Raw genomic sequence first — 13,281 nt, 5'->3', positions numbered from 1 at the left:
TGGCTCCACTTATCTGAAGCCCTTTGCTTTGGAGCATGTCGTGTCCATGCTGTTTCCACGTTCTGACCTAAAAACACATGAACACACAGAAGCTGGATAAACACCCTGACTCAAAACGCGAGACCAATGGAGGGGCATTAATAATTAACTGCATCTGCTTGAAAATCTGTGTTGAGCCGTGAGAGTTGACCAAAGTTTATCTACAAAGCACGACGAGGAGTGGCACATTCACACAGGTTTTGCTTGTTATTTGACGCATTACATGTGTTACTACATGTCGGCTATAGCTTCTTTAGCTGCAAATGCAAATGCTTCTTATAGCTCACTCTGCAGTGACTTGATAGACAATCTGAGTCTGAATGATCACACAACTGCTGCATCTCTCCAAGGATGAATACAGAGCGCCTCTTCACCCGATGAATGTACATTGAGTGCACAAATTCGCACTTGACAATCACAAAACCATTGTAATATGGCCTTAAGTTGTGTGTTTCTGACCTATGGAGCTACAAACTATATCTGTTGGCATGGTCTCATCAGTCCGCCCAGTCACCCACTCCTACCTCAATGAACAACCCCCAACCCGCCTGTGATTCCTGTCATGTGACATCATCAGCTACATCTTGCACACGTCCACTTTAGCTAGATGTATGTATCTACGACGGATGCATGTTTATCTCTTAGGCAGATGGGTCCCTCCATATTCCTTCCTGTTAAATGGGAGTTTTTCGTTTCCACCGTCGCCTTCACACGTCAATTTGTATCGTTAGAGACGCTATAGAAATGGATATAAATGGATTTGGGAATAATGCCCGCATAGCGGGAGCGATGTGACCGCTTCAAAGTCAGCGCCACTGTTTCCTCCTCTGACAGAACTCCTGTTTTGTGCATACTGGCACAGAGCTGCTGCAGAAAACAACTGTGTTCATCTGTGACAGAGAGCTGCTCCTCAGTCACACTTCCTGGAGAGGAAGTTATCTCAGCAGAATGTTATTTCATACCGAGACGATACCTTTCACCCGAATGTAATCAGGTTTCTGGAGTGTGAAATGGTTGGAACCTTCAAACATGTGTAACTGAAGGATCCATTGTGTGAAGAACAGTAGTGATGTGATGGGCAGAGTAATGTTTTGTGAAAAAGTTCTTACCATGCGAATAAACATGTGCATTTTCCAGGATATTAAATAAAAGTGAAAAACTGACTTGTACTCCACAAATGAAATAAAGCAGGTTTCATTTTCAAAAGCTGGCCTGTGGTTTTAAAACTTTAATCGCTGTAATTTTTATCATAAATTAAACCACCACCATCAGACCACTTAGTCAATTTATTCATCCATCCTCTGACTTCCCAGAGCCTCTTCAGGTCCAGATTGTGTTGGCAGGAGGGTGAGTCACGTCTTCTTCTGTTTCTGGAGGGATTCCAGTGCGTTTCCCGGTAAGCTGGGGGATGTAGTTCATCAAATGGGTCTTTCCCAATTGGTTGTGGATGGACCACCACCTGGAATACCTCCTCAGAGAGGCATGTGGGAAACATGCGCCATCTGAAAAAGATCTAGGGATGTGGCAGCCTGGCATGTCCAACCTCAGTTCTTATTGTATTGTGGTTGGGGCAATTCCATGCTGGCTTTCAGGCTTATAATGATAATTTTTGCCCATTTACTGACACTACACCAATCAGCTACAACATTAAAACCATTGGCAAAGGAAATAAAAGTGAAAGTGAAAAACATTGACCAGCTTATGACGACACGATATTCCGCTGGGAAACGTTTGGACCTGGCATTCATGTGGATGTGACGTAGACATGTAGCACCCACCTAGACCAGACCAGACACCCCACAGCAATGACATTCCTCAGCTATCATCAGAAACAACTCAAAAAATCATGAAAAACACCACAAGGTGTTGACTTGGCCTCCAAATTCACTAAATCTCAAACAGATCAAGTATACCAGACATCACGGGACACCCTCAGAAGACCCATGTCCATCCCCTCACAACTTTTTTGGAGGCACAAGGGAGACCTACACAATATTAGGACATAATGTTATGCCTGATTGGTACATATAAAGGTCCCTAGATAAAAAATGCTCAAGTCTCACTCGTCCTACCACCAGCAGGTCCAACTTTTCACATCCAGATCTTGATATCTTAAGCACTGACCAAAGACATTTGTGGTTCCTAGACAATGTACCTGATGCAGTTTTTTGGTTGGATTGTCGTGTAATTTGGAAAATCTTCGTATTGTCCTATACTATTTCGATTTACTACTATAAATACCAGCATTGGTAAATTGGACATATATGTCCGTACACAGCTATCAGGAGGGTCTTCACATTTTAGACCCTCAAATTCAGCAATTTAGCAAGGACACCTGAAGAGCTTTCTTGGGAGTCCAATTTAATTTGTCCACTTCTAAACCCTCAGGAGTACTGAACAAGAGTCGTTCCACTTAAAAGTCTTTGTTCTTTTTCAGAGCACTGACGGTTAAAATGGCGAAATTTCTTCCGGTGACTAGCTGCGTGGGAGCTGGGAGGGTTAGCTCTTTACACGTCACAACAATACACTTTAATATCTCACTGCAGCACAGTCGGATATTCTCTTACTTGTTTTCTGTAGGTCAGGTCCACAGGTGAGTGACATTTTTCAAATTGCAGATAGTTAAGACAGATATCCAAGGGCAGGAGGTTGGCAGAGAAGAAAAATAACTCAATAGAAGATTCATAAAACAGAAAGATAAACAATCAATCTGGATCTGGCCTCCATCCGACTAAGTATGCAACCATTAGCAGGATCCTGCTCATCATAATAAGGGGCTGCATCTATGTTTTCCTTCAGTATACGCTGCAAAGATACAAGTCTCAAAAAATCTAATTGGCCCTTTTTCTTTCTTCTCTCAGCAGTCCACTCATCAGTCATGCACAGCCTCCAGTAGCAAGTCATAGCTTCTGAGAGATTCTAAATTGTCGCTTGCCTGCGGGAGGACTCAGGTCCTATTAGTTACATACCCGGTCAAGACCAAGGGTGACAGGTGCTGTTAGGGCTCCTTCCCTCTGGGAATAGCTCATCAGAGGATCCTAACATTTAAAACTTTTCTGATGATTTATTTTGTCTGTAACACATGTAGTTACTTTCACCGTTGACCATCTTTTATATTTTGCTTTTGTATATTTTTTATTTTGCACCTTTTATCTGTAATTTCTTGACTTTGATTTGAAATATTGGTGGAAACACAGGGTTCACGCACATAAGCTTCAAACTGAAACACAGGGCTGCATCAGTATGCACAAGAGCAGCATGAGCACTATGACACGTTACATCACGTTCTTGATGTTCCATTACGTTAAAGTCCAGTTTTTTTCTGCTTTCGACAAAAATGGCCCAATATGCTTGTGGGATTGTCTGCTGTAATTATATCACTAATGTTGGGAGTGGGCTGTTGGAGGCTGTCTGCCAGGGGAAACAAACAATTCTGACTGCAATCCTGTTCAAACCTGGCTACACAGAGCAGGTGCCAACCAAAGGCTCAGTAAATAGATTTATAGATTTATCTAAAGAGAGATGATCTTCAAGCTGAAAATAAACTTGTCCTGTCTGTCTATAGTCTTCAGTCTAATAGTGATTATCTGTTTCGTAAAATGTGTCATTTGTTATCTGGCTTCCTAGAGTTTTTACCTACTAGATATGGGGAAACTATCTATTCACATTTAAAAACAACCTGGCTAAAACTGCAGTACCGTAAATGTCCATGTTTGAGTCTATCTAGCTCTGAACGAAGCGGCAACTTCCAGGCCTGAGCGTTTGTTTATTTTTTATTACGGTTTAAAATTCTGCATAATTAAGGTCGTTCCGGCTTCCGGCGGTAGCCTGAGCTAACAGGTAGCAGGGATTAAGGTGGGCGAGTCTCAACGTCCAACATGACCCCCCACGTCCATTTTTGGAGTATCTTAGTGTGGGTGGAGTAAAACTCATCTAACATGGCAGCCACAGGCTCCGCCCACTTCAGGCTTCATTTTTGAGGTTCAGAATCCAACGGGTAACATCACGATGGGTTTGTCCACAATATATACAGTCAATCCTTTGAACGCAATTTCCATAATCACCCATTTTAAATGTTCAACTTTACTGCAGAAATTAAGACTGTCAAGATTCTGAATCATCCATGACTTCTTTAGTTCTGTCCAGTCCTCAGATCTGTATAAGACACTTAGATCAGATGTGAAATTCTTTCAGAAAACCTCAGCAACTAAGCCTTTGGGACTGTTTAGTGGGATCACCACTAGCATTAGCATGTGGCTAATGCAGCCAGCTCAATCTCAGTGTTGTGCTGTTTATGCACATTAATCCCAACATAATCTGGGGTGCAGTGCAATATTGCTGCTACCCCTCCAGAACTGAGAACAGCGATGGTTTATGTGTGTGTGTGCGTCATACGCATTGACATACACGCTATTATTTACTGATCTCCGCCTTAACGTTAGTTAGAGCTGCACAAAACTCAGATTAGAACTGCAACCATTCAAAGTAAAACTATTACCTATTACCTTTGAATTAGCCAGGAGTTAGGTCAGGAGTCACACACTGCCAAGATGGCAACTACCCGAGCCACCCCACTGAGCTTCAAAACCGTTGCTCAGGAAACATACACAGGAGATTGGTCTCTTACTGAATACAGTCAATAACTACAGCTGCTGTAATTATGGTGGTATTGTCCAGTGTTCTGTTAATCATGCTGTGACAGTTACATGTCAATGAATAAACTCACCGAGTGTGCTATCTCTGGATCTTAATTCAAACATCGGCTCATTACTTCTGCAGCCAAATTCCCACACTGCCGGTGTGTACAATGGTGGTGACTGATGGGGGCCTTGACAGCATGTTAGCTTAATCAAAGAGACTGGATTAAAGGGTTCATCTGAGCCAATGAATAAACTCACCTCCAACTTACTCCCGCACAGTCAGAAAATAGCACACACAACCTCCCCCTCCTCACCTAATCCAGCAGAGAAAATCAATGTTTTAAAAAGATCAATTGTATGATTAGAGCACCTGCTGTCAGCTTTGAGAAAGCTAGGGCTGAGAATGCTAAACGGTACAGAGGCTTTCCTTCACCAATATCCGTGCCAATGGAAAGGCGTTCTTTGGTCCTGTGAAGCCCCAGTGATCACACATACTACTCCTTCATCCTCCACCAACTGGATTAGCCTGATTACATCATGGATCAATACGGTTTTCGTGCCAGAGAGCGGACACCGCTTAAATATTTTAGCATCTTTCTGGGCCTTGTACAGACCAACACTCTGCAAATTTCAGGTCTTTTCCTCTCCACATGCACCACGCTCATTTCATATCTTCAATTGAGCTTTCTAATCACTTTACTTAGTAGAAAACCTCTATTAAAAATGCAAGTGTGGTGCATCTGCTGGATTCCTATCCAACTGAACTTTCTTTTTTTTTTTTCTTTTTTCAAAAGCCTCTGTAAGTCAGATTAATTGAATTGAAAATCAGACATGTCAGTCCTTCAGGGTCGGCATTTCTTTCAAAAGGCACCATCGCCACGAGAGAGCGGCGTCGGAATGAAAAAATACCAGAGGCTTTGCTTCACTGTGACCGACCCACGGTCACACTCCCTTCATTCATATTGTCACTTCAAATTACATGGTCGAGAGACAGATTATTACCTTGCACAGCTGTTCAAAGCTAGCTCTGTTAAAATCTTTATCAACACAAACCGAACGTGAACACATTTTTGCTCTGCTTCACAGATAGATAGATAGATACTTAATTTATCCCGAGGGATTGTACGACAGGTTCCCAGAAATGTTTCGTTTGCCGAAGAACGCGAAGATGCTAAAACGTGTTATGGTCAAATCCCTTCCCTGTGCAGTCACGGACCTGGCCGCTGAATTAGCACACGCCTGCTACTCTTCATCCATCACCATCAGCCAAATCATCCCTCAGTATATCGCTTGAGCTACCTGTCACTTCAATTGTGGTCACACAGGCAGAATGGCACTTGCTGAATTCACAACTCTGTTTCTGGACCAGTGGACGTCTCTGGGATTCGCACGGTTTGCAAAACTAGACCGGGGAGTGTGCTGTTGCCACCGTGAAACCGTAGAATTTGTGGAATGCGAGGTGAAATGTTAGAAAATCACCAACAATCAAACATCCGTGCCAAGCTGCCGCCTGCCGTCATGTGAACAATGGCGGTAGTCTGTGTTCGCAGGGAGAAACGCTGTGATTGACTTTGACAGTGGTGACTTCTATTTCCCGTCAGTCAAGGTTTCTGCAGCACATGCAGCGGAACAGGTCTGTTTATTTCCATTCTTATAGATGGTTAAATAATGTGAAAAAGCATCTACATAATGCAGACACTGCGCCAGATGAGGCATGCTTCCTGAATCATCCTACTAGCTACTCTACAGGTGCACCCACTCAATGATCTAGGGCCACACATGGAGCCCATTACCAGCAGGTCAAGTCACACCACACACATCGGAATAATATAATTCCATAGCTTGAACGCTGTCACACTTTCATATGAAATAGTGAGATAAACGGGTTGAATCTATGCAGCGTTGTTGAAGTCAAAACTGATGCACATTACTGAGACACTGAGTAATCACCATGTCAGTTCTGTATAATTCCAAATGTGAAGCAGAGGAGTTGCCATCTGCAAAGTGTCCTTCAACAGCTGATTGGGGTTTAGCATAGCAGACAGCTCTTATTAAGCTGTCTCCTTCACTGGTTTCTCAAAAATGTTAGTCACTTTTGCTTGTACATATAAGATAGTGGACTGTTTTCTTGGTGTTGCATGTCATTAGTTGATTAATTTTTAACATTTTACTATTCACCAAGCTACTAACTGTTTTGTAATTAGATCCAAATACTGTTGGTTTGATTTGTTTCTGTGCTTCAAAAATGCTAAAAGAAATTATTTCAGTGTTTCTTTCAAACACACCAAGCAATGTTGAAAGAGTATTTTTTTTTTTTTTTTGCCTTTAGTGGATAATTAATTTTGATTTTTTTTCAAAAGTCCTTGAAAAAGCCTCACCTGTGACATATTTTGGCTCCCATCTTTTCAAAAAATCGTCAACCATTGTGCAGATGAATGCGGCCCTTCAAAGGCAGACATTTTGGATGTGAAATAGATTTTTTTTTAACTTCTGTCTGGTCTGTGGAGACCAGAGAAGGACACAAAGGATGGTTAAACTCGTGCGGTCCATAGAGACGCAGGTGTAGAATTTCTTGTAGAATTGAATTGCCAAAAACTTTTCTGTAGATTTTTGACCAGAATTTATGTTATGTTGTACAATATATATATATATACATACTTAAACGTGGAGTTTGGTTTAAAGGGGACTTTAACCTGTGGTTTTATTTATATAGCATCAATAACCATACAAATTGTCTCAAGAACCTTTATAAAATCAGGTCTAAAACTCTGCCTGAAACCCTCAAAGTAAGTATGAAGGTGACGTATTAAATGACTACATTTTGTTGTTGCTTACAGTGAAAGTGACAGAGCAACATAAAGACACTGTCTGATGCATTTTAGCACTTTTTAGCTAGTTGATCGCTGATGTCACGTCATGGTTAAGTCTTGTGCTTTTTATCTGCATTGTTTTGCAGCCGCAATAAGCAGCAAAGAACCTGAAAAATCCTTCCTGCTCAGGTTGTACCAAATAACAGTTTGCAACTAGCTAGAGAGCACTGAAACCTGGATTATACTCCTGCACCCGGTCTATGTGGGACCTGTACCACAATGGACTAAAGGAGAACTTTCTTAGTATTTTGGACCAATCACAGCCGTTACAATCTGCACTGTCACGACTCATAGTCACACATTTCTCGTCGGCTGCACGTCAGGTTATTATTCTAGGCCGTTGGGTCTAGAGCTAGGGCGTAGCTACGGTATATTGACACATGGCTATCAATTAAGTTGCCTTGGCCTTGGGAGTGTCTGGACACCAAAAATGTAAGAACAAAAGTTAGAGAATATTGAATTTAAATGAACCAGGTGTCCAGAAGCATGGCCGTCCAATACATCCTTTTGTGCTCCCAGATTGTGGAACAAACTGCTTCCTGACATTTGCACCATTTAAATCAAAGCCAAAGACCTACTTTTGTAGACTGGCATTTAACTCCAACTGTCTTTAATTGTATTCTATTATTCTTATCTTTTCCATTTTACGTATTTCCGGAAGGCCTCCAATTCCCCTCAGCACTGTATTGTTTTAATGTTTTTATTCTTTGATTTCAGGTGTTGTTTTATGACTTTGGGTACCTTTTGGTTATTGTAAAGGGCTACACACATAAAAATTGATTGACTGATTGATTGATGTTCTGTGTCTTCTGCAGGGAAGCACCGTTTGCTAATACATTGGCCACATCAGTCATGAACTAATATTGTCTGTGTTGTTGCAGCAGGTTTAATCAAATATAAAAATGAGAGAACGAGAACACACATAATGAATGTTCCACATTATATAGTTGAAACTGCAAGAGTCCAAGCAATCGGCTGGCAGCTTCAGTCACAGCAGTAAGACAATTTTGTACATTTACCTCTGGCTGTGCTTTATATGCGGCCCCCATGTTACTCATCTTAGAGCGCCCAGGGTAGAGACCTCCCATACAATCACTGCTGAGAGTCTCATTTAGGCCCTGCAGATTACATAAGGGTCAGACAATTACTACTGCAGGAAACACACGTCTTTAAGGTGGTTTTTGGTCAGTGCAAAATGGCATGTTGTGACCTGAATGCTGATGAGGCATACCAGGAAATTATAAGTCCCACTGCTGCTGATGGGTGCATCCTTTTTTTGGACGTCACACAAACAAAACAATTTCCTACCTAATTACCCAGAACCGTTGTCTCTTATTGGAAAAACCGCCCACTGCACAGGCCGCACAACCAATGACATGAGTATTTTGGTGCCAGACACAAGCTGTAAGGAGCTAATTCACAATTCTACACCTTGAATCTGTTCTAAAACACCAAAGAGGCAGCCTTATATTTCCATTTCTCCCCCCCCGATTAACTGATCAAACAGTGTCAACATTTTTCCATCACAGCCAAAAATAAGCTGGGGAGCAGAAATATTTCCAGCAAACTGAAATGTCAACAGTTAAGGTCAGGTGTTGTTGTCAGCCTCTCCGAATTAAAAGGCAGAGAAAAGAAATCAATATCCCCTGTGACGGTGGCTTCAACGGACCATAATGCGACGCAGCCGGGAGATGTGGTGCATTCATGGGTGAGAGCCGCGAGAAAATTATTGAGCTAAGACACGAGCTGACATCCTCCAGTGGGGGCTGTCAAAGGTAATTTTGGGGAAGTAAAAGAAATTGCTCCTTGAAAAATATGAAGACAATCTGAAGAACAAGTGGGAGTAAATTAAACCAGAAAATAACTGTTTGCACTAATATTGATGGATGAAGGAGATGAGTGGTGAGCAAAAGTGTCGCTGTGCTTAAAGTTTTCTCAGTCAGACTTTGCGTCTCCATCATCGATCATTTAAAAGTAGCTTGTGTTTGAAGAAACACGTCTTTGTGAAACTTGCTGTTGTTAGCTCTTGAATCTGTATGCAGAGGGTACCTGAGAGGACCGACTCTAGTGTCTACTGTAGATTAATTCACTCTGTCAGACCACAGATGGATTTCAGAGGCTACTGGCTGCTTTTCAACACCACTGCATCTGGCTCCAAAGTGTCACATTCACAAGGTGAAAGAGGGAAGATCCGCAGAGCTTTTACTCTAATTGGTGGCTTTAAGAGTGCAACAGAGAGAGGAGGCAGCCCTCCTTTAACAGCCTCCGACGATCCTCCTGACACAACATCCCGACACAGGGTGCCAGCTGCCCAACTTTGATTGTGGCCAGAAATAAACTCGGCCGTGACTACCGTGTCCTCAGTTTCCTACTGTGAACATCCTGTCTAAAAGCGCATGTAGGAGAAAGGGGCTCTGCAAAAATCTAGAAGTCAAAATCAAATGAGAGTATTTGATATTTGCTGCTACTGAGGACACTTAGATCATGTTTGTTTTTAACAAAAGGACCTAAACCAGGGGTCGGGGCAAGGACCCCCAAACTGATTAAGTAAGGGCTAGTGCTATTCATAAATATACATTATTATTATCATTTTGCATTCAATATTAAGCTACTCAAATAATACACAGGTACAAATATTCATTTTTTACTTAAAACATACAGTGCAACAGTAAGTGGCCCTGCAATAACTTAACTGGTTTATATAATTGACAGATTTAAACTTTAATCACAGCTAAATGTAGAAGGAGGAGAATTACCAAGCTATCTGATGGCACACCCAAATCAGTGAGATGTCTGACCCTGATGGAAAGCACACAACATATCAATGCCATAAGTCTCCTTAAAAGTGAATCTAAACTTCAGATATTGTAATTGCACCTGTTTTCACTTACCCGGCTTATCAGCAGCAAATGTTGGATTCATGTTAATGGGCATTTAAAGAAATTTAAAAGTGTGGGTGGAAATTAAATATGTGTATATTTACACATATATATATAAAAAATGTCTAAACAACCAAAGAAGTTGTGATCCCTCTGTGGAACCCCTACGAGTTGAAGACCCCCTGTTGAAGACCTATGCTGCTCTAGATGGTGATAAGTTTTGTTAGTGTGGTGTTTTATTTTGAAGCGTGTTGGGGTTTATATTAATTTGGAAAAAGTGTTATACTCCTAGTGCCCTTGCAGAGAGTGGTTGGTCTGTCTGTGCTCCTTTTCTTTAACTATGTTTTAGAGAAAATAAACAGCACGTTCATCCACACTGACTGTTGTGGCCTCTTCATTGAAACCCCTGCATCCTAGTGAACCCGCTAGGTTACAATAATTTGAAAGATTTTAAATGTTATATAGTTATATATTCCGGGAGCGAGTGTGAACGGTTGATTGTCTGTGTGTGATGGACTGGCGACCTGCCCGATGACAGCAGGGTAATAGTTAGTAGTAGTAGTTATATATTCCCCCCTAACAGCTGTCGAGAAGGGATCAAATTTGCCAAAGTGACCAAGATAGCAGTTGGGAACTGACCTCTTTTGGACCAAACCCCAAGTGTCCTTTTGCTTTGATGCTGCATGATTCTTAGAAACTGTCACAAAGTTCAATGATAGTTCTACCTTACATTATAATTCATGCAACACTGGTGTTTATAAAAAAATAAAAATCTCAGTTGTGTGGAGTTTATTATAATAAGGCTAAGAACTTGTTTTCCCGCATTAAGCTGTCACTGCATCATATTATAACGAGTACACTGCTTCCTTTACAGGTGCTAAATGTTAGAAGAGTGAGTTAGTCTGGAGGCCAGCTTGACTTCCTCCACACAATGTTTGTGGTGGAGAGCTGGTGTGGAAAACCACGGTCCTGTCAGGCCAATTAAACAGTTCAGACAGGGATTTATGCAACGCTGGGCAAAAGATTAACAGCTAATGGTGTGTTATCATATCGTCTTATATTAGGACAGAAAATGAGCAGGGATACGCCAGGTTAGCACAGAATACAAACACGGCACAAACTATTCCTGTGGACGTTGTTTGTGGGATTGAATCTAAGTGAACTGCAAGGTTATCAAAGAATATAACTCACTGATGTGTTAAATAATTAATTTGTGAACAATACTGTATAAACTAATTGTTCTCAGGACCATTTCATCATAGACCCCTTCATGACCTACGTCGCTGTGACGTCACAATGTCAACTGGAGGCAAACACTGTCAAAAAAGCTAACTTGAATTTTTTTGTCTCAGTCGTAGACAACTTTGGTTTGACTTTGGCGATTAAAAGAAAAGACTGGAGTGAGACAATGAGCAACAGGCACACTTCATATCAGGTCAGATTAATATGTAATCATCAGTTTCAGCCTGGATAACGTTATGGGTTATGGGTTAGACTAAGTCGTGACTGAAATTACGTTACGTTAATCATTATTTAGGGGATTCCTGTTACATGTTAATGCTAATGCTAACCGCGAGCTAACTCAACGTTAGTTACGTGTTTCAGGGGTGTCCAAGCAGAAGTTGCATTTACTACCTTATACTCCACAGTGGTTCCACTTACTTCTTGTAATGTCTTTGTTGGAGAGGCTTCACTTGATAAAGACATTCGTCTCCTCTGTGTCCTCTTTTTGGTCAAATCGTCCTTCCATTAAGTGAGAGTGTAGTGGTCGGTGAATATAGTCCAATCAGTCAGAGTCAGCTTTTTAAAATAACTCTCAGAGAGTGAGTGTTTTAGTATATTCTCTAAAATATCGTCCATTCGTGGCCAAAAAGTCCATTGAAATGTTTGCTAAGCCCCGCCCCTCAAAAAACGTCACGTTGTTTACAAACCATTAAGGGGTCTATAGGTTTTAGTCTATGTTCATGCTAAGACCTTTTTTAAAAAAAGAAAACAAACAAACAACCCCACCTCCAAACTAAAGAGAGTCTGAAAAGTTTTGACATCCATGGAAACTAAGTTTTTCACTTCATAAATAGGAATTGAAACATGAAAGCTTTTCATGCACTTCTCGCTGTGAATGAATTGCACAGACCGTTTCTGTTTCGTCCTTCATGTACCAGTGTTACAAGTGCATCACATTTCTCAGCGGCGTCTGAATATCCTTTCGCAGCTTATATTGAATGTTTTGAAAATGTTGAGCTCTATAAGATGAGGTGATACTTCTGGATTTATGGCAAACGTGTAAGAGGCCGTGACTCACCCTGATCTACTTTCATGTCATGATCCCTGAATCCACTGACATTTTGAGGCCTTTCGCAGCTGGAAGATGAACAGCGGGATCATGCTCACTGCCAGCACAATTATTCCCTAAATCACGGTGGAACATTTTGTCTTTTTCTTTTTTTTTTTCATGCATGTCATAGAAGTGTGCTCTGAAAATGATGATATGTCTGTGAGAGCAATGAGTTGGAGTAGCGAAGTAGAAAATGAACTGGAGGAAGGTTTGTAGACTGTTTAACTTAATATCACTTCTCTCAGTTGAACAAGACACCAAATCCTTTTCAAAGCAACGTCAGTGCCAATTCAGACACAGGCTCTTGGGCTGTATCAGCAGCTATGTGATTCTGAAATTGCTTCTCCTCTTGATTGGGGATAATTCTGTGGTTGGATATCTGTAACTTTTTAAAAGTTGACTGGTTTGTGCCAGAAAAGAGGAAGATTATCGCTGAAAAAAATGTACATGTTGGGGCTAATCTGAACCTGGGATTTCAAAAATAAATAAATGCAACCAGACCACCAGTCCAGTCCTTC

At 41.3% G+C, this 13,281-nt stretch overlaps 1 protein-coding gene across 1 annotated transcript in view; it reads right to left on the bottom strand.

Moving 5' to 3' along the window:
* Positions 1 to 12,306, bottom strand: part of vipr1b (vasoactive intestinal peptide receptor 1b) — a 74,774-nt gene extending 62,468 nt beyond the window's left edge. Inside the window, exon 1 of the mRNA XM_047568893.1 lies at positions 12,091 to 12,306. Within this exon, the coding sequence (XP_047424849.1) occupies positions 12,091 to 12,135 (45 nt within the window). The 5' untranslated portion in view covers positions 12,136 to 12,306. The remainder of the gene's footprint in view (positions 1 to 12,090) is intronic.
* Between the last annotated feature and the right edge of the window lie 975 nt (positions 12,307 to 13,281).

The sequence above is a fragment of the Mugil cephalus genome, chromosome 18 (assembly GCF_022458985.1).
Source record: "Mugil cephalus isolate CIBA_MC_2020 chromosome 18, CIBA_Mcephalus_1.1, whole genome shotgun sequence".
In the NCBI taxonomy this organism is placed as follows: Eukaryota; Metazoa; Chordata; class Actinopteri; order Mugiliformes; family Mugilidae; genus Mugil; species Mugil cephalus.
The sequence above is the reverse complement of the archived record's forward strand: the minus strand, read 5'-3'. Positions and strand labels throughout refer to the sequence as shown.